Here is a 20,909-nt window from a genome sequence, read left to right as displayed (position 1 = left end):
ACAGTCCTTGGTGAGGATTTTACCTTTGGAATGTTGTAAATATGTTCTTCGTGGGACGATAAAGGCGTGACTTTACTCTTTCTTCACCTGTAACGTTCACTGTGATGTCTTCACAAGTTAACGTGAAACAGTTGCAATTACTTTTCCTGAGGTCTCAAGGTGTGTTTATGTTGCCAAGTCAGAGTTATTGGGAATTCTTTCAACACTGGATTGTGTCATCTGTGCACCTTGGCCTGATTGCACAATGCTTTTAACAACTGAAATCTAAGACTCTGATCACAGTCAAAGTCTTATTTTTCAGTAGGTTTCTTTATTTTGGATTTGGAGTGGACACCAAAGGTAGATGGTATTGCGTTGACATATGTGACTGTTTCACTTAAAGAGTGACTTTAACAGTATATCTGCTATATTAAGTGAAAATGTTCATTGAGGGCCTTTCTGCCATTACACCAGGCCTAAACTTTGCACCGACTGCTGTCCTGATAAGTGAAGGATAATGTGAAGGATAATGCTTCCTAACTGTCATAGTTACCATTGATAAGGTTGGAGTCAGGACAAATTAACTACGGAGAGATATTCTATAACAGCTGGGCTGGGCAGTTAAAACTGGTGTCATAAACGCCAATTCAAGCGGCCACTTCCAATGAAAACTCTATATAAACGTGCATACATGCATATATACACATTTTGGGCTACACAAGCTTCTATATTCGTTCTCTGGCTCTGCGTACCAAACACTCGACCATTGAACACACGTGCAACCCTAGTGCTATCCTAGGCACTTTAACATTGGGGGTTGGGTCATCTAGACCCACTAGACAGTGCTCTGAACCTTTTTTCTTCAATGATTTGTGATCTTCACTGGTGTCCATGGATTACATGAAATCTTTCACCTTTATCCACCTTTGTCATGGTAGGGAGAACACGTCAATGGAAGGGGGGGTCATCTAAGATAGCACAAGGGTTGAAATGAAACAGGTTGAACTTTAAACAATCGGACTCGGATTTTACTGAGCCCGTGTCCTGACATGTCCTGACATGTTCCCACAGATTATTATCTCGTTCGCACGAAATACTATTCCGTTCCCACAAGATGCTATTCCGTTCCCACAAGATACTATTGCGTTCCCTCAAAATACTATTCCATTCCCTCGAAATGATTAACTCGTGCGAACGCAATGATTAATCCGTTCGAACACAATAAGTATTCACGTCATAAGTCATTCACGCGGATATGCTCTCTGTACGCCGGCAAAAGCCGCTTTCAGCGGTAACTTCTGTGTCTCTGTGACCCACATTCGTTTAAAAAAGGAACATGAAAAACAAAAATGATCACTTTATTACTGTCTCAATGAATATAAGAAAAATATCAAAAGATTTATGATAACTAGGCTGCTTTGTCATACGATAGCTCCTGCTAGGCTACTACTAGCTCCGCCGCAGAGCTCTTTGATGTATGCCGGCATTTGGGCAACTGGCTGGTTGGTTGACAGACAGACAGCTGATATTGTAGTTTAGGGTCGAACAGGAATAATAATATTCAGGACTTGTCTTTTATTAACTTTAGCAGTCCGTTGCTTTACATTCGAAGGCTATTAGGCTACATGCTAACTGACTAGCCGATCATTGATCCTGTTATTAATTTACGTCATAGATTTACAGCAGATACCTTCACATTTCTGTCTGTGTGTGTCTCATTACATTGCATTGAAGACACGGAGGATGTTTAGAGAACAGATTTATTTATTTTAAAAAGCACAGAAGCATCTATCGTATTCACGTTCACATCATCTGGTACGCCCTCAGTCATCTTGCTGCAAAAGCCGCTTCCTGCCGCTACTTCCGTGTCTCTGTGAGCATTCAATAGGGGTAAAAATAAAAGCAAGAATGGTCGATCTGTTATTGTCTCGATGAAAATCTAAAAAATATCATATTAAGCTGGCTGCTTCGCCTAAAGCACTTACCTTTAGCTCGTAGCATAACAATAATAGCAGTACGTCAGGTTTCCCAGTATGCTTTGCTGCCAATCATTGGTCTTGTTGTTAGACCTTGGTCACAGGGACACGGTGATTGGCCAATGATTGGCCAATCATATTTTTACATCTTAATGTCAGGACACGGGCTCCGTAGAATTTGGTAGTGATGTACGAATAGCGCCCTTGTCAAGACGATGAAGTACCAACCGTTTTAAAATTGATCATGAAGGAAAAATGAATAACTGTGGTTTGTGCCCAGCTGGAATTATATAACACTGAGTCTTTCATATACCAGAATAGAGCTGTGAAAAGAGAAAGCCTACAAGATTTACACCGTTTCAACATTTTGCAACAAGCTTTTTCCAACTGTGAGAACATGCGCTAGTATCGGGTAGCGACAGTACAGTCTGAAGACTTCATGCTGAAAGAGCATTCAAGAACCCGTGACCCATGTGAACGTAGCATGAGACTTTCAGTCCAGCATAATGAAATAGGTTGGCCATCCTGCCTAATAAACGCATCGCATGGCCGGTGTGTAAAAAGCATCATGATTCTATACGCTTGTCAATACATGGTGGGCAAATTAATACATAGAAGAACTAACTTTGTGGCAACACATTTGGCATTTAAAACTATTGCACTAATGAAAATTTATATTAACATTTAATTTTTTTCCTTTTGTTTTATTCAACATAAACAAAATGTTTTTGACATAACAGCTTCAAACTTTAAAACCTGACATTTGGGTCTTTTAAACTGTTTTGTTCTTCGTCGTTAAAAAAAGTGTGTCACATTAATTTATTCAGCTATTATTTAAAGTACTGTAAAAAAAATGGGGTTACAACCTTCTAAAGGGACACCAGACAACATTTGTTGGCTGAAATACTGTAGAATGCTGATTGTTGTTTAGATGGAATACCAAACCTCAGTTTTACTTTTGTTTCTTTCATTTCATAGTCAATAAAATGTAGTAGTTTTGTAGATCTCTGCAAAATTAATTAACCTGATGTCTCAACAGCATCTGTGTCTGAGTAATACAGTCATGATCCCACGATGAAGCAGTAGCTCCTCCCATGCGCCTCTGGAGCATCACGTTTATGAGGACATTTTTGGATGAGCAAAGAGGAGAGGCACTCGTGTTCTCTGGGGGGGTTGTTAAAATATAACTGTGAATGAGTATGATGTAAAATACTGTTGAACAAAGATGTGAAAGCGCTAAATGCTGAACAGAGTGCAATGCAATGGTTAGGATTTTGAACAAGGGGCTGCATGGTAGCATAGTGGTTAGCGCTTTTGCCTCACAGGGAGGGGGTCCCAGTTCAAAACTCAGCGGGGATCTTTCTGGCTCTCCCAGTGCATGCATGGTTTTCTCCCACAGTCCAAAAACATGCTTTAAAGTTTGATTGGTTACTCTTAATTGCTGCTAGGTGTAATTGTGTATTCGTTCGGCACTGTGACAGGCTGGTGACCCGCCCAGGATGTAACCCGCCCTAGCCCAACAGTGGCCAGGTTAGGCCCTGGCAGCCCATTGACCACAAAAGGGATATAAGCAGGTTAAAAAAAAGGGATGGATGGATGGTTTGAACATTTTTTACAAAAAATTGGTGTTCATCAAAACGTGGTTTAAATAAATTCACCAAAAAACTGATTTGACTTAAAATACATTGCACTTTGATTGAAATGTGTCTTGATGAGTCACACCAACAATGTTGTGTTGCTGGAAATGCAGCAGCAGTGCCAGCGGTTGTTGCTGCTCTTCTGAGGAAAAGGAACTGAAGCTTTTGTTGCTCATCATCAAACACCTCAGGCTGTCAGCCGCTTGCAGTTGGAAACGTCACACAAGCTCACATCTTAACCCTTGTGCTATCTTAGATGACCCCTCCCCCCTTCCATTGAGGTGTTCTCCCTACCATGACAAAGGTGGATCACCAGTGAAGATCACAAATCATTGAAGAAAAAAGGTTCAGAGCACTATCTAGTGGGTCTAGATGACCCAACTCCCAATGTTAAAGTGCCTAGGATAGCACAAGGGTTAATCACATGAGGATTTTCTGCACCTTTATTGTTTTCTGTTTCAAAGATATTTGGTCTTCTGGTCGGTCACCATGTGCTGGAGTCTGATGGTGTTACGCGGGAAGGTTGAGGGTGTACCCAGGTGCAGAGAGGAGGCAGAAGGTTCCAGGGAAGACGGGAGCTTTAATAACAAACCAAAACTACAAAACAAAACCACTGCAACAGGCAGGCAAAACTCAAAATCTACAACCACAAAGGAACTCGGGGAATAACATAATATGGAGCAGCACAGGAGGAAGAAAAGACAAGACTTAAATACATGCAAGACAACGAGACACAGGTGGAAACACTCAGGACAGATGGGAACCCAAAGTAAAACTCACTTCTACAACAAAACAGGAAACTCTACAAAAGTAAACTCAAACCTATACAGAAACAACAAAATACCAAACACAAAGGCAAAGAACCGTTACAGATGGAAGAAATCTAAAGTTCTCTATCTGTATACAAATAAACACAATTTTATATTTTTAGGCCAATTACCTTGATGCAGATTTGAAAAGTTAATTTTCTCAGTTAAATCATAAACAAATCCAAAATTCATACAAAGGTTTTATTTTGACTGTTTTCATCGTACAGAAGGCTGGGTTTGGGCTCAGAGCTCTTCTTTTCCCGGGTTCTGGTCTGAACCGTGCAGAACTTCATTGTTGATGTTCACAGCTGCCCTGATGGCAGATTTCATGGCCGTCTCTATCCAGGCGTGAGGGAAGGCGGTGTGTTCCCCTGCAAAGTGGATCCTGCCTTCACTCCTGAACAGTTCTTTGGAGTATTCAATGTGCTGGTAGGGGGTGAGCAGAGCGAAAGCCCCCAGGGTGTAGGGGTCGCTGCTCCACCTCTTGACAATCACACCAGTACACAGCGACCGGACCCGTTCACCGTGAATCTGTGCCAAATCTCTCAGAACCAGCTCTTTGAGGTCTTCATCGCTGGCCCCCAAAAACAGAAGAGAGTCATCAGACCAAGTGTAGGAGGCCAGGAGGACTCCAATGGTCTGGTTTTGGGGAAAACTGTGGCTGGGGTAGTAGATAAAGCGGGAGGGCCGGTCAGTGATGCTCTTTCCACCATGGATCCCCTCTGATTCCCAAAACTTCTCCCTGAAGGTGAGAAAGATTTTGGTGGCGCTGTCATAGTGGACCGACCTCATCGCCTCCATCTTTTGGATGGACAGAGGAGGATCAAAGTCTATGAAAAGAGCGGCTTTGGTGGTAGTCGTGACCAGGACCAAGTCAGCTGGAAGAGTTTTGAGCGAGGACTCGTTTGGTGTCTGATACTTGACAGTCACTCCTCTATCTGACTGACTTATGCGGACAACTTTGGAGTTCAGGTGAAGAGTTGATTTTAGACTATCACGAAGAGCTTCGGAAAAAAGATCAAACCCACCAGTCACCTCGTAGTACCTGAGGAAAGCAAACAGAGTCAAACACCTGACTAGAGCTTAGGATCATCTTTAAACCAGTGGTTTTCAACCAGTGTGCCGCGGCACACTAGTGTACCGTGGGAGATGGTCAAGTGTGCCGTGGGGAAATTGCCCTCGTTAACTGATCTAAAAACATTTTCCATCTCCAGGAAATCAGCTCAGTGTTTTATCAGGGCCTGTTTGGATGAACACAGAGTAGTTAGGAATATGAAAGATGATAAAATTATTTTTTCTTTGTGTTTATTTGATTCTATCAAAGACCTTTTTGGGGGGGGGGGCTGACTATGAGTTTCTCCTTTTTTTTTTTGGGATGCTGGCGTGCCGCAGGATTTTTGTCAGGGTTAAAGTGTGCCATGGCTCAAAAAAGGTTGAAAAACACTGATCTAAACAATCATGTCAAAAACATCCATGTCTGATGACCTGTTTTGGTTGGTATGAAGTTAATAGTGTTTCTATCTGAGATATGAGGATTATTGCTATTAATGAAATGAACATTCAAAGTGGTTCACATGGTAGTACTGTATTAGTTTGTCCAATAAAGGAGCTATAAGAGATGCTGGTTCCTACGTAATGCTATTGTTGACGTCGCTCTGGTCATACAGCATTTCTGTCAGTGCGGTAAAAAGGAGGCTCTGCTCGTTTAGCAGATCTCCAATCATTCGGATGGCTTGTTGACTCAGTTCTCCTTCTTCTTTCAGATACTCCTGTGAAACAAAAAAACCCGCTTCAGCTTAATGGCAAAGGATGTCTTACAATTTTTGCAGGTAGTAAAGTTTTAGTATTTATGGTTTCTGGGTTGTCTCTTCTTTAGCTTTTCACAATAATTTCTCTTTTTATTTGTGTTTGTTTTTGTGTATTTTAAATGAGGGTTTTATTTTTAAAACTCCTTTATTATTTTATTGCATGTGTGGGGATTGGTGTTTTTGTGTTCTTGTTTGTTCTTATCTCCTTAAGCTGTTCTTTTTACATGAAAGGTGCGATAGAAATAAAATTAATTTTAATTTGATTATCTGGATGTGGAAAGCCAATTCAGGTTGTCTTAAAAAAAAAAAAGGTTAATGAAAACACAGGCCGATCTGATGATGTCACACCAAATCCACTGAATATCTCCTCATTCATTCCAGTGAATTTGTCTGTTGCTTCCTCTGATGGTCTGCTAGTTTTGGCAGATAAGAAATCTGCAATGGACTTTTAGGCTATGTCACACCGCCACTAAATACATTTTATGTAAATGCTCAGATGTAAATTGGTCAGACGTGAATATATGTGGAAAAAGTGAAAAAAGTGTGGTCTTTGGGTGAAAATTTCGCAGATGTATCACGAAATAACCGCATTAAAACCACAGAAGAAGTACAAATAAACCATGCAAAGTACACGTAAATCAATGTAGAACATGAGTGTTTTGTCATTATTGTATTGTTTGTATGCAATTCATTAGTGATTCTTGCATTAATTGCATAATTTGAACGTGAAAATGTGCCATATACATGATATAAAAGTTTTACATCAGTGGTTCATGCGTAAAAAGTCGGTTAGACATGTGGAACGGTTGTGGAAAGACACAGATTTGCACTTGCATTTTGCAAAAAACATTCACAATTGCATAAGATTTATGGGGCGACAGTGGCTCAGGTGGTTGAGCGGGTCGTCCAATGATCGAAGGGTTGGCGGTTCGATCCCCGCTCCCACCAGCCAAAATGTCGCTGTGTCCTTGGGCAAGACACTTCACCCTCCTTGCCTCCAGTGTGGCTCCACTGGTGTGTGCATGTGTATGAATGTCCCGGTGATGGTCAGAGGGGCCGTAGGCGCGAACTGGCAGCCACGCCTCTGTCAGTCTGCCCCAGGGCAGCTGTGGCTACAACAGTAGCTACCATCTCCAAGTATGAATGAGGAGTGAATGAATAATGGACACAATGTAAGCGCTTTGGGTGTCTTGAAAAGCACAGATAAATCTAATCCATTATTATTATTTATTATTAAGATTTACGTAAAAATTACTCATACACTAAAAATAGTTAGTTCTCAACCGAGCCAAAATTTTGAACCGAATTCACGTGAAGACCTGTTGGCCAAAACTCTCGGCGGACATCTGCGCACATCAACGAATGACGAACACAAGAAACAATTATGAATTACGTATATCACGCATGGATCATGACAGACCAAAATTGAAAACGTGGAAAATCCTCAAAATACTTGTAGGGGTACACAAATAAGGTTGATGGGGAACAAATGTAAAATTAAGCATGGGAATCACTGCTCTTAAGAGCAAAGGTCTGATGTAATTTGCAATTACACCTCCAGGTGCTTTACCTGAGTGTGAAAATACAAAACCACAGTTTGGAAAAATGATAAACAGCAGAAAATGTGAAAAATTTCTTGTCAGTGAATGTTCTGTGATGAAGAGGCTCAGTGATTTGTGAGATGACATTTACGAGTTTAAGGGAAAACCATCCCAACTGTTGGAACAACAGTCAATGCATACACACACACACACACACACACACACACACACACACACACACATACACACGTGGATTCACACACACACAAACCTTACCTTTACGGAGTAATGGTCATAATTTTTGAAAAGATACTGGCAGCCATGATTTTGGGCGACATCTTTAACCTATGAAAAAGTATGAACAATGTCTTTTTGTTCTTGGTTTTTCAAATACTTAGATGGGTTTTTGTACTAAACATACAAATTACACTCTGATGTGCTTTAAAGGGTCAAAAACAATGAAGGCATCAGGCCTAATCAGGTTAATGAGGGGGAAAAAATACACACCAGTTATAGCTATATGGAATTTAAAAAAATCATTTAATCTGCTCAACATTTTTTTTAATATAAAGTGGTCAAGCACAATTAATATTCTTAATCTTGGTATTGTCCAAAGCTTTTAATTCTGGAAAACGATATTGGGACATAGATGACCATTTCCTACCTTCTTCAAAGCCATCTGGAGGAGTTCATCAGCTGACTTATGTCTTTCATTTTCTGTCACGTTGTACATAAGGACCTCCGGATTTGTTGTTCCTTCCTTTGTGGTGGCCTTTACTCCATTTGTCAAGTAATACGTGTTGTTGTCCACCATGGTGAAAGGATTTAGGCTAACATTTAGTATTTCTGTGATGTTGAGAACGATTCTGTTAAAGGGGGAGATAGTTATCATTTATGTTGCATGTAACAGAAAAAGGTCTAAATTTGGCAGTTTAAATGTCAGATTTCTTATGGAGCATTACATGTAAATATGTTTAACCAAATAGAAGAAAACAGGGTTTAAAACCATCAACTGTATGTGAGAACTGGATCCGGTGAGTCAGGGTAAAATGTTTTACTTCCTGCTCAAACCAAATAACCAAATAAAATCTATTCAGTCGCCGCTTTTTTTAAGACATAGACGTCGCCAATTTGGAGCCGGATGCCGTCATTAAGCAGTGATTGGTCTAAAATCTTTCAAATTTTTGGAATGTCGGACATGGGGGGCCAGGAGGCTCCACCTACTTTTATTGAGACATCTGATTGGTCAGTTAGAATATCTTGAACAACAAAAGAAAAATAATAATAAAGATTATCACGAAGATGCTACACAAAGTAGGATCAGAGCAAGAATGGTTCTTCTGACCAATAGAATGACTGTAACAGTTGCTTATTTCTCTTTAGAAGTCTATGGGATTTTGGATTTTTTGAACCAGCGGGTTCTGTTTCCCGGGTACACCAGCGGGAGGGGCCACTCAGTCCTGTTCTTAGATACAGTCAATGTCAGACGCAAAACACTGTGTTGTTTTGGTCTGATCAGACAAAGAGTTCAGCTATTTGAAAGTATGGTATTCCAAAATGACATTAAGGCCTTGTCACACAGCAACTCCATGCATTGTGCACATATCGTGTGGATGAAAACTGTTCATACGTGAAATTCAACACGTGAAATTTCCACAGATGTATCAAGATTGAACCACGTTAAAACCATGGAAGAAGTACGAATAAATCACGCAAAGAACACGTAAATCAATATAAAAGCCAAATCTGGCCCAAAATTATGTAATTTGAACATGATATACGATATGTGCGCAATATACACAGTATAAAAGTGTGGTATGTGTGTGAAGAGTCTGTTAGACATACCTGAAACGGTCGTTGAAATCCCCAAATTTTTATATGCAAAGAAAGACATGTTGGCCAAAACCCTTAACAGACATCTGAGCACACTGACGAACGCAAGAAACATTTATGAATGACGAAAATCACGCATTTATCAAGGAAGACCGAAATGTCCTACGTGGACAATATGCAAAATGTACGTAGTGGCTGTGTGACACGGCCTTAATGCAGCATGGACAAACAATCTTATAACGCTGAACTGAAATTCGTAGACATCGTTGATGCGATTCTGAAGTCTGAAGCGGATGGAGTTTACTCCGCCCAACTCAAAATCCTACTTAAAATGCGCGAGTGGGCAGGAAAAAAGGAAAGTGAACATTTTATTGAGTACAACTGTAGTTCTACCCACCTGCCAATCAAAACAGACACACCCTAATAATACAAACGCAAATGTGAGTGTAACTAGTGTGACAGTTTTACTCGTGAAAACTTGGGATCCTCATGGCTCCAAGTTCAGCGTACCAGCCTTCTTCTTTATTCCTGTAGGTTTCCAATCGTCCACCGACGCGGCCGCTAGCCTCTAAAATGGTCACCTGGTACAAACGCAGAGATAAGACTAAAGAGGAATGATCACTTCTCAAGATAAAACTAGGTTTTATTCTAGTCAATAATAGGATCACTTTTCCTTTAACCTGTGGGTGAATGAAGTGGTTATGTTGGTCCTAATGAAACAAAATGCATCGTCTCCACTGAAAATACTGATGTTAATAAAAGGTGATGACCCATCGACCTTACCTGGTGTCCTGCATCCTCCAGTAACTTGGCAGCAGTCATTCCAGCCATACCAGCTCCAACAATTACAACGCGATGATGATGCTTTGTCTGCGGAAGGCCATTTTTGACTATATTCAGCAGTTTATTGTAGTCCTCGTCCTTCAGACACTCGCTCAGAGCATCCTTCATGTTGAAAGCAGAAGAGTAGTGGAGGAGCAGCAGCACACTGATGACAGCTGGACATTTCATAATATAAGATGGCAGCCAAACCAATTTATTTTAGACATTGAACATTATGACGATACTCACACAGGAAGAACTTCCCTGAACTTATTCTGTTCCACATCTTTGCTGCAAAAAAAAAACATCCCAATCAGTTTCATCATCAAACTTTGACAAAGTAAGTAAAAATGATTCAATACTATAGGACCGTGTCATGGTTTTAGGATGTTTGAGTTCTGTTTCCTGTTTTATTTTGAAAGGTTTCCTGTTTTGTCATGCTTTTGAGTTTTACTTCCTTGGTTCCAATCTGTCCTGATCATGTTCACCTGTGTCTTGTCATTCCTGTCTGTATTTAAGTCCTGTCTCTGCCTTCCTCTTGTCTGGTCCATTAATGTCTCTAACGTCTCTTCCATGTCCGTCTTCCCACAGTTAGTTTTGGTTTTGTTGTTACCCTGCTTGGCAGCGCTTTTTGTAATTATATTAAGCCCCTTGCCCTGGAACCGTGTGCCTCCCGTCTCTGCATTTTGGGTCCTTCATGCTCCCCAGCCCTCCCCAACCTGACAGACTGATGATTCCACCATAAAAACAAAGGAGCCTTAGATAAATACATTTGTAAACACAAGCAAGCAGAGAAAGCAACAACAAATTGTTATTTCACACAAATACTAGCGGGGGCAGCAGACCTCGCGTCCCGGTCCCGGATAAGCGGAGGAAGATGGATGGATGGAAGGACAAATACTAGCAAGAAAATAAAGAGTTAAATGTTTAAAGGTAGCTGAGAAGCTTATTTTGAAAAAACATTCTCACCTTTGAAGAATCGTAGAAATCAGTGTCAGAGAATCACGTCTGCAGCAAAGTTTACCTCCATTTTATACCGGTAGGTTGGTGTTAACGCCGAAGGATATAACCGGAAAAATACATCTCTTCCCTGGAAGTTTGTGCAATGATACCTAATTCTGATTACATAAGAAAACGCAACATCTCTCCAGACAAACAAGTATCAAAACATTCCCTAGTAACTCCATCGTGAGCGGGAAGAAATATATAAATTCATCAAATGCAAACTGTGTAAAGAGTACATCTAAAACTGCAGAAGTTTGGTTTTGTATTTGATTTTTTCAGATGGAATCAGTAAAGAAAATTAAAAACACTTAATATTAAAAATGTGGTGACACTGTAATAAGTTATCATTCATAAATGTTGGTTAATGCACAAATAGGCAATACCTAAATAATAAATAAAGAATTACCTACTCCCCCGGTGGGGGGAGGGAAAGCGGGACAGTCCATGAATTACACTGCCCCAAGCATGGAGAACTGAATCATCAATAAATGATCAAGAATTGAGGAGAGGAGAAGTAGATGAGAGTAGAGGACAGAACCACAGAGCACCATACGTTCCCCAGCTTCTGGTTAGGGTTAAACTATAAATGTGGAAACTGTAAAAGAAAAGAGTTTTTGGCAGGACTTTAGCTCACTCGACAGTTAATTATGTTTTTGTAGGCATCTGGGAAAGGACCACACGCACCGTGGTGTCGTATGTTTTTTTTTTTCCAAAACCCCTAATTTTTGTTTTGTTTCAGTTTATTTGAATTTTCTTTTGATTTGTAAAATTTGATATGTTTTTTTTATTATTCCTTTGACTTTTTTAATTGTCTTTGTGATCCTTAATATGTTTTTGCGTTGAGTGATTTGTTGGTGTGATTTCCACCTAAATGGAGTGTGACAACAGAGTGGGAGGTGATCAAACTTCTTGAACTGGTAGTTTTACCATTCAGGTTATCAAACCTGAGCAGCCCCTTTATTAAATTTCCTCAGATCTCACAGAGGAGGGACACTTTTGAAAATCAACTATTTGGGTCCATTAACACATATCATTCTGTCTGAAGTCTGTACTGAAAATGAATTTGAGTTAGGTCGCATTTCCACTGCATGGTTCAAGTGACCCAATTCCGATTTTTTTCCTCTCATGTGGCACAGATCAGATATGACCGGTGAGCGTGTAAGCAGGACAAAACCACATGGATTCCGATTTTCTCAGATCGGATACAGGCCTCATTCATATGTGGAAATAAATCGGATATGAATCGGATACGTGCATTTGCGTGTGCCATGTAGGCAGACAAATCGGATATTCCCCAGTAAATGCGATTCAAACGTCAGTGACATTAACTCAGGACACCACCAACTGAGGTCACATGACTTATTAAGGTGCTTTTGTGGTGATTTTGCTGTTCGAGGACAGCTGGAGCCCCATCAGCGTGTTACCTTTCAGCCTCAGGCTTCAGACCGTAGTCGGAAACCGCTGTTATTTCCGGTCCGGTCCCGGTCAGGACGCAAACGGTAACTAATCAAGCGGGACAAGTTGCTCTGGAGCAGGCTAGAAGCCGTTTATTTCTTTACTTGGATCAAACTGTTAGTACAGCCCAACGTCTGCAAACACTTCCTCATTCAGAACTCAGAGAGCACATAAGCCGGCCGAGCAGTCCTCCATCTTCTAAATGTGCTTTTATTACTGTTATGATTATTATTAAGGGCCTGCTCGCTCATATTTTTTTAAATCCGTGCGGTCAGTGCTCGGGTCTGCGGAAGGCAGAAATGCTGCTACATTACGGTTACGTAGTCCTCAGAACGTCTATGTTTGATAGTTTCAGCATTGTATAGTGTAAATGCAAAAATCAGAAACGGGTCACTTTTGAAAGATGATGTAAGCGGGTCGTCAAAAAAATCAGATATAGTCAGAAAATCGGATTTGGGCATCAAGACCTGCAGTGGAAATGCAGCTTAAAAGTGTAGACCTTCTTTTAAACCAGGGGTCGGCAACCCATCGTTTCGGAGCCACATGTGGCTCTTTCATCCTTCTGTTGTGGCTCCCTGTGACTTTGGAAAATAATGAGTATTTTATAATACTTAAATTTTATTTTAGTTTGTTCATTTTTCATGGCATTTCAAAGGCGCTGCTGGCTCCGCACGAAGCGCGAGCCACGTAAAAAACAGCTTCGTAATGAGCTCGTATTTATCGGGCGAGACCTGCAGAGCTGATAGCAGGGAGAGGCATGCGGGGCGGCATCAATAAACACTCCGATCTTCTGCCGGGAACTTGACGTGCCGCGGGGCAGAGAGCAACTCTCTGATGACAGACTGAGAGTTCGCGCCAGCGTTGCCAGATAGAGTCACAGTTTTCCAGCCCAAAAGTCATCTGAAAACCGCCAGACCCAGCCAAAAACCGCCCAACAAAAGTTTTGATTATGCTTTTTCCCCGTTCTGGACTGATAAAATGAAAAAAATTTCTAAATAAAAGATAGTTCTGACCAATAATAAAATGTGTACAATATTGAATATTTCTTCAGCAGGCCGCCTTCTTCCATTCATTTGCTTAACCCGCTCTATCCCCGCTATAACCTGCGTCCGGCTCTTTCATCCTTGTGCTGCGCTGGAGCGACCCGACTACCGTAATTTGCGCTCTCTGTGTCGGACACACTGAGGAGGGCGGGGGAAACCAACTCTCAATTACAGAGGATGTGAACAGGTGAACAGGTAGAGAGGAAAAGCAGGTAAAGAGGCGGAGGAGGGGGCTTTGGCTTCAAACTCTGTCAGAGATGCAAACACGGGCGTCAGATTGAGACACAGCTTTCCCTGCGGGAGTTGAAGCAGAGACTTTCCCTGGGATGATTTTATGAACTCAAACATGGAAACATGATTACCAAGTAGAACTCTTCAAAATAATAAACCTGATCTCTCCACATTCTCCGTGTCTACCATGCATTGATAAACACATCGCTTCATGCAGAGATCAGACCAGAACCAGTAGCTCCTCCCAGACGCGACCGCGGTATCATCCTTTAAAGAACATAATGTGCATTTGCAGCGACGTATGCTTCAGACGATGTCTGATTGGCCAATCTACATGTCAATCAAGTCCCTTACTTCTCAGTGAGGATTTTGATTGGCTGGTGGATTTTAAAGAAGTACTTTTTTTTTTTTAATCTTTTCTGGCCCGCGATCTACACTCATGTCTTTGAAGATCGACCGGTAGATCGCGATCGACGTAATGAGCATCTTTGAATAATATATACATGCATAATATATATAATGATGTCAAAACGGGTTGTGGCTCCGAGTGCTTTCTTTTTTATTAGGGGCGGTCCCAAATGGCTCTTTGAGTACAAAAGGTTGCCGACCCCTGTTTTAAACCAACTCTCTGCCATGGTCTGGCAGGTCTCTCTGTCTCTCTCTTCTGGCCATTTCTGTCATTGCAGTCCTCTGACCTCTTTCTGCTGCTTTCTGTTTAGTCTCTATAGGTGTGCGTGTTTACCGGCAGGGAATCCTGACACAACCTGACTGGTTTTGTCATATCTGATTTGTAACTCATACGATACATTTTGAGCATAACTGTGTGTGTTTGCATATGTGTATTCACATGTACAGTGAAAAATCAAAAATGTACAAATACAAAATACAATGAACACACTCAGACCTTTAGATAACAGCCTCTTAGAACTAACTACGAATTTTAAATGGCCCCTACGCACTGAAATCTTTAAATATTATGCACCAATGGCGTGGTAAACACACAAAAAACAAATTCACGCACAGATCAGGGTTACAAGGAGGGATTATGAGTCTTTTTATGTCTTCAGATTTGTGGATCAAACAAGATTAAAACAAGATTAAATAATCTGCAAATCTGATTCAGCTAAATTTCTCAGATCCTTAACCAACCATAACTGCTGGTACAAAGATTATTATTACTGCATTCACTAAATTAGTACCCAAACGTTCTGATGATCAGTTAGTTAGTTAGATAGTTAGTAGTCTTTTGATGCTTTCAGGGTTTAATATCAAAACATATACAACTGTCATTTTTTAATAAATCCAAATTTCTTCATGTGAATAAATTCTATTTTTCAATCGACAGAAACCCTGAACAGGGATGATACGGCCTGTTTCCACCTCCATCTGTGCCAGAAATTTATTAAATACATTAAAAAAACACACATGAATCACTATGGAGTCATAGGATGATTAGGAAAAGAAGATTTAATGTAAAAAAATGTGTTTTGGATTTGATCAATGTTCAGGAATGGGGAATCTTTACCGTCATTTTATCGCAGTGATAAAACAAAATTAGCGTCTCTGGTCCCGGGCCAGCCGTTCACAGTGGGAAAGACAGGAATAAAAGTAAATATCAATATGATATAGTATGATTCCTATTGAGTATTGGCCAGTGGAAAATATGTTACAAAATGGAACAGTGGAGAATATATGACAGTATTGCACAGTCCGATGATTATTGCACTGAGATTTAGCAAGTTGTCCGTGGGGGTGAGGGGTGGGGGTTACAGTGATATTCCAGAGTTCAGGAGTCTGACTGCTTCTGGAAAGAAACTGCTCCTCAGTCTCGCGGTCTTGCTCTTTATGCTCGGCAGCCTCCTATAAGGGGAGCAGGGAGAACAGAGGGTGTGAGGGGTGGGTGGGGTCTTTCAAGATGCGGGAGGCTCGTTTCCTGCATCTGGTGTCATAGATCTCAATGGTGGTCTGCAGGCTGCAGCCCACAGTCCTCTGTGCAGCTTTAACCCCTCGTTGCAGAGCTTTTGTCTCTGCCACAGAAAGGCTGCCTTGCCACACAGTGAGGACAGGGCGCTCTCCACCACACACCTGTAGAAGGAGGTCAGGACTGCGACCCCCATCCCAGCACGCCTGAGCCTCCTCAGGAATCTTTTAGACCAGGCAGGAAGTGTTGGTGCTCCAGGTGAGGTTGTTGGAGATGTGCATGTCCAGATCCTAAAAGCTGGAAACCACTTCCACCACGGCCCCCTCCGATGTGAACAGGGGGAGGGGGGTGTCTGTCCCTCCTGAAGTCCATCTCTTTTGTCTTCTTCATGTTGATGCAGAGGTTGTTGTCTCTGTACCAATCCTCCAGATGTTCCACCTCCTGCCTGTCCTCATCGTTGTTGGTGATGCATCCAACCACAGCTGTGGATCGGTTTGACCTGTAAGCATATTGGTTGCAGGTCCTTGGTGACATCGATGGATTCTGTGATGCGGGTCATGACCAGTTTACCGAAGCATTTCATGACTATCGGTGTTAGGGCCACCGGTCCATAGTCATTCAGACTCATCACTGAGAGTGTTGGGGATTGGAGTGATGATGGCGGTTTTTCAGGCAGGTAGGGACCACTGACTGCTTCAGGGAGGTGTTGAAGCAGCACCCATAGAAATTTCAGTTTTTGCTGCTCCATGACTTAATCGTGGGTTGGTTGGTTTTCATTGACTTTGTAGAAAATGTTAGAAACACAAAAGTCAGGAGTGCTGTGTGTTTTGTTTGTCATCTTTCTGGTTGAGAAAAAACACAAAAAAGGCGCAAAATAAAGAACTGTTTTATGGATGATTTCTTTGGATGTTGTTTTTTTTCTGACTTTACGCTGACTCAGCTCTGGTCCCGCCATAGGAAAGGGTCCATGACCCAAAAGCCTGTCATGATGCATTCAGCTACGGTGGTTCTGCACGATGTGATACGGTGTATCCGAAAACATCCATAATGGGATTGGCTCAGACAGAATTGGGATTGGAGGCCAGACAATCAGACTTTTGCCTTTGACTTTGGCCCGGTGCCAGAGGGCAGGGCGGGCCCACCAGTCCACAAATCAGGCCCGCCCATGAAAGGTCGCTACCATATTGTTTCAGTTTCGCCCTCAATAAATTTGCATCCCAAGATAGCTAAAAATAGACATCAGAACTCCAAAAAGCGTCTTCCACACCACAAAACTGCCCAATTAGACTTTGTAGGAGAACACCAAACAAAAAACTGGAAGAAAGTTCTCGTCTCTGCTGAGGAAAAAAATGTGTACAGTGGAGGAGGTGCCATCATGGTCTGGGCTGCTTTTTCTTTAAATAGGACAATGGAGGTAAAGATTGTGCATCAAACCACACCGAGCTATGTGGAGATTTTGAAGGAGCCGTCCCTCATAACTGAGGACCCTCATCTGTGTGGTGATGCCTGGACAATGTTGCAGTTCAAGGTGTCATTTTGTTGTAGTTAGTTTTAAGCTGCTGTTATTTCAAGGTGTGCGTTTAAATTTTATTTAGTATTTGTAAGAGTTTTATTTTTTTTAGTGCACATGTGAACACACATCATTCATTCTCTTGCTCCATCCTGCTTGTTCTCCTGATTTCCATCTAATAGAGAACATTTCAGGATTCAGGATGAGGAAGTTTTAAAAAAATGGAAATCAGTTCCAGACAGTGGATCCCCTTCATGTAGCCATCTTCACCACTGGGCACATCCTTCCCAAAAGTCTTTTAGAAACACTTACATCAAGCGTTCCAAGACAAGTGTTTGACGTCATCAACTCTCATCAACTAGATCATCCTTACTGAGCGTTTTGTTTGGATCCTTTAGCCTAGTTTCTACTTAATGGTCCAGTGCAGTGTTTTAAGTGTTTCCTTCATTAAATTAACCCATTAGGCCTGACAAAAACGTACCATTTTTGGTCTCCTATTAGTTGTAGGTCTATAGAAAAATGGAGCAGACCTCATCTGTTAGCCCAGCTGTTGGACAGGACAAGTAAAAAAAAAGAATTTAATATGGGTGGTGCACAGTGAAGGTGATCAAGATCAGGCTGTAAGAAGAAGAATTAGAATTACTAACTTTTCAGAGGTCAGAGTAACTTCTTAACAGGTGTGGGCTCAATACCACAGAGAATAGCACCCACAGTTCTGGGTTCAGAGCCGACGGTGTGGATACCATCCTTTGTGTCAGTGTTTTTATTGTTTATCTTATATGTCAGGAGAGAGACCTGACTGGCACCTCAGGAAAAGTCATCCACAACCTTTTACAACACGTCTTTTTTGTGTTGATACATTCTGACATTAAACAAAACTCAAGGAAACTGGTCTTCACCAACTTTTTAATTGCATGAAATTGAGATTTGCTAAAAGAAAAGAAAAAAACTACCAAGAAAAAAGACCAGTTGACTTAGATGTGAAATTTGTTTCAAAAAACTTTCACAAGAGTGCAGAGATCATCCAGCAGCATTGTGAGTGGCTGCTTCTGTCTCTGAAGCGACAGAGCTGAAGTACTTGATGGAGTTTTCAGAACTGGTGTGGAACTGATCAACCCACACAAGCAGAGAGAAAAAAGCAGGAATCCGTCAAGCTTAACAGGCGTCTTCATCCCAGAATTCTCCACCTTCTCTTGACACAGATGAAGGGTCTGCGTTCCCAGCACTCCACATCATCCCAGCATCTTCGGTCTGCAGTGATTAGAATGAAAAATGGTCATTAACTTTGGTTTACTGTGATGAATCATACTTTCTTGATTTCATTTTTTTAGGGTATTTGACATACAATTAGATATGTTTCAACTCTTGTGGAACTGTATTAATATAGATTTTGTCATCAATTTGGTTATATATAAAAAGTCATTTACATGAAAAATTCATTTGCAAGCAGTGCTGGCGGCCATGGTAATTGTTGGGCTCATTGGGACACCAGTTGGTGTACTGGTAGTTGCTCCCATCACTCCAAAACCAAACACCATTCTGCAAACAGAAATGTTTTGGTCATAAATGGTAAAAACAACCAGAAAATCCAAGTATGTTGAGTATGTTCATACCGTCTGAGCATCAGAGCCTCCGATCCAAGTTGGTGTGAAACGGCCTTGTTTCTTCTTTATCAGCCGCAGGAGTTTGTAGTTCTCAAAGCGGTTTCTAACCGAGGCCAGGTTGGCCCCAATGGACCGGCAGAAACTCTACATGACAGATTACAGCAAAGATAAGTCAAAAATCAACCACTTTCAGGATTTAATTAAATCAATAAACCCATCTTACCTCAGCTTGAGCCCAAGTCTTTGGGCTTGAAAAGTAACGGAAGCGGCGACCGCGCATTACAGTCCAGTAATTATGGAAAATTAGACGTTTCTTTTCCAACACCACGTTATCTTTAAAGGAAGTATTGGGAAGTTATAGAAAGCATGATATTTATCAATCACATGTATTAAAGTTGATTCATTTTTTAATCAAAGAATTCATGATGAAAGATTTTTGGCACAAACGCCTCCAAAACAGCAGGAATCACTGAGGAACTAGTTCCTTTGATCTGATTCCTGATTTGATCCTATTGACATGTTAAAAAAAACATTTCTGCAGTTCCGTACTTGCAGAACACTCTAACGTCTGCTCATATTTCCAAAAGTCTTTAACCCCTTCATGCATGGAGGTTACTATGGTGTACAGCTTTGATAGAACATATATGAAATATACGATATTAAGCCAAAAGAAAATGATCAGTTTAGAAATAGTAATTCAGATACGATGTAATGCCAGATCCTGGAATGACTGATGCTGAGTTCATGACTGTTACTTTTGTTACACTGTTCTCCATTCAGAGACATTGTCTCTATGTATAAGTCAACCTAAAGAGATAGAGGAACCACTATTACAGCACAATACCATATTTTATGCTATCTACAATTATACCTACAAATTGCCATAAGATTAACTTTTTTTTTCTACTGTACAAAACTGTATGAAGTACATTTAAGTGGACAGGTAAATATATCTTGTAGAATTTAAAGATATACATTTATTTCCTAAAAACCTTATTTTGTAATACTAAAATTTAATAAAAACTTAATTTTGTTAAGATTGTATTATAAGTCATGCATGTGAGGGTTAAAGTGTCTTGAAGGGTTTAATAAAAACCACCACTGACCTTCAGCTGGTTCAGAGGAAGCTGCCTGAGGAGCTGGAAAGAGTCAACAGATTTCAATGAGTTTGTTTTTATACATTTGGAGCATTAAGAGAAATACCAACCATCAGCTACGGTCTGAGCTACGGCGGCACAAACGAGAACAAGCACAGCCAACTTCATCATCGCCATCATCAAGGAGTCGAGGTGTCGGTTGGTTCCAATCCCAGAGGCTCTGTCTCTCTAGGTCCAACCTGCTGCTTAGCTCTGAAGGAAGCCTGGCTGGTTTATACAGCTCCTTATCTCCTCATCGTTGACTGACTGAGGAACTACTACAAAGCAAACAGAAGAAGATAAGAGGCTGATTCAGACTTATCATCCTCATGTCTGACCACAGAAGCATCATACGGGTAGAAAGTGAGTTTCTCATTTTCAAGAAACAGTTGAAGCAAACTCTAACTGAAATGGTACCATGACGATGCTGAACAGGAGGTTTTCAGCCGAGTTCACTCAATAGAACATAAAAAACGGTCTGTAAGGTTTCATCAACTTTGACAATTCCATGAGGACAATAAACCAATATACCGTATATGTTTCTGTGTAGGCTTTAGCTCCAATGTTGACTTTCTTTGAATTACCATAAAAACCCTTCA

At 41.0% G+C, this 20,909-nt stretch overlaps 2 protein-coding genes across 2 annotated transcripts; both read right to left on the bottom strand.

Moving 5' to 3' along the window:
* Positions 1 to 4,157: 4,157 nt before the first annotated feature.
* LOC101171229 (L-amino-acid oxidase-like) lies at positions 4,158 to 12,429 on the bottom strand. The gene is made up of 7 exons (XM_023966211.2): positions 10,655 to 12,429; positions 10,367 to 10,581; positions 10,052 to 10,164; positions 8,415 to 8,616; positions 8,027 to 8,095; positions 6,034 to 6,170; positions 4,158 to 5,446 (listed from the first exon to the last, which is right to left on the bottom strand). The coding sequence occupies exons 1-7, from the start codon at positions 10,689 to 10,691 to the stop codon at positions 4,645 to 4,647; spliced, it is 1,575 nt and encodes a 524-aa protein (XP_023821979.2). The 5' UTR covers positions 10,692 to 12,429; the 3' UTR covers positions 4,158 to 4,644.
* A 6,030-nt stretch (positions 12,430 to 18,459) lies between these two features.
* LOC101164187 (galactose-specific lectin nattectin) lies at positions 18,460 to 20,612 on the bottom strand. Its single transcript, XM_011487192.4, has 6 exons — positions 20,382 to 20,612; positions 20,281 to 20,313; positions 19,398 to 19,507; positions 19,184 to 19,318; positions 18,998 to 19,109; positions 18,460 to 18,821 (listed from the first exon to the last, which is right to left on the bottom strand). Exons 1-6 carry the CDS (start codon positions 20,449 to 20,451, stop codon positions 18,739 to 18,741), a joined length of 543 nt encoding a protein of 180 aa, XP_011485494.1. The 5' UTR covers positions 20,452 to 20,612; the 3' UTR covers positions 18,460 to 18,738.
* Positions 20,613 to 20,909: the final 297 nt, after the last annotated feature.

The sequence above is a fragment of the Oryzias latipes genome, chromosome 18 (genome assembly GCF_053564925.1).
Source record: "Oryzias latipes strain Hd-rR chromosome 18, Olatipes_Hd-rR_3.1".
Lineage (NCBI taxonomy): Eukaryota > Metazoa > Chordata > Actinopteri > Beloniformes > Adrianichthyidae > Oryzias > Oryzias latipes.
This window is presented reverse-complemented; position numbering and strand designations above follow the sequence as displayed.

Excerpts from the sequence above, each read along its gene's own strand:
- LOC101171229 (XM_023966211.2), bottom strand. The coding sequence starts at position 10,691 with ATGTGGAACAGAATAAGTTCAGGGAAGTTCTTCCTGT. Across the intron at positions 8,096-8,414 it reads TCCAGATGGCTTTGAAGAAG|GTTAAAGATGTCGCCCAAAA; the intron begins GTAGGAAATGGT and ends ACTTTTTCATAG. Across the intron at positions 6,171-8,026 it reads ATGACCATTACTCCGTAAAG|GAGTATCTGAAAGAAGAAGG; the intron begins GTAAGGTTTGTG and ends TTTGTTTCACAG.
- LOC101164187 (XM_011487192.4), bottom strand. The coding sequence starts at position 20,451 with ATGATGGCGATGATGAAGTTGGCTGTGCTTGTTCTCGTTTGTGCCGCC. Across the intron at positions 19,110-19,183 it reads GAGGCTCTGATGCTCAGACG|AATGGTGTTTGGTTTTGGAG; the intron begins GTATGAACATAC and ends TTCTGTTTGCAG. Across the intron at positions 18,822-18,997 it reads CTTGCAAATGAATTTTTCAT|ACCGAAGATGCTGGGATGAT; the intron begins GTAAATGACTTT and ends TAATCACTGCAG.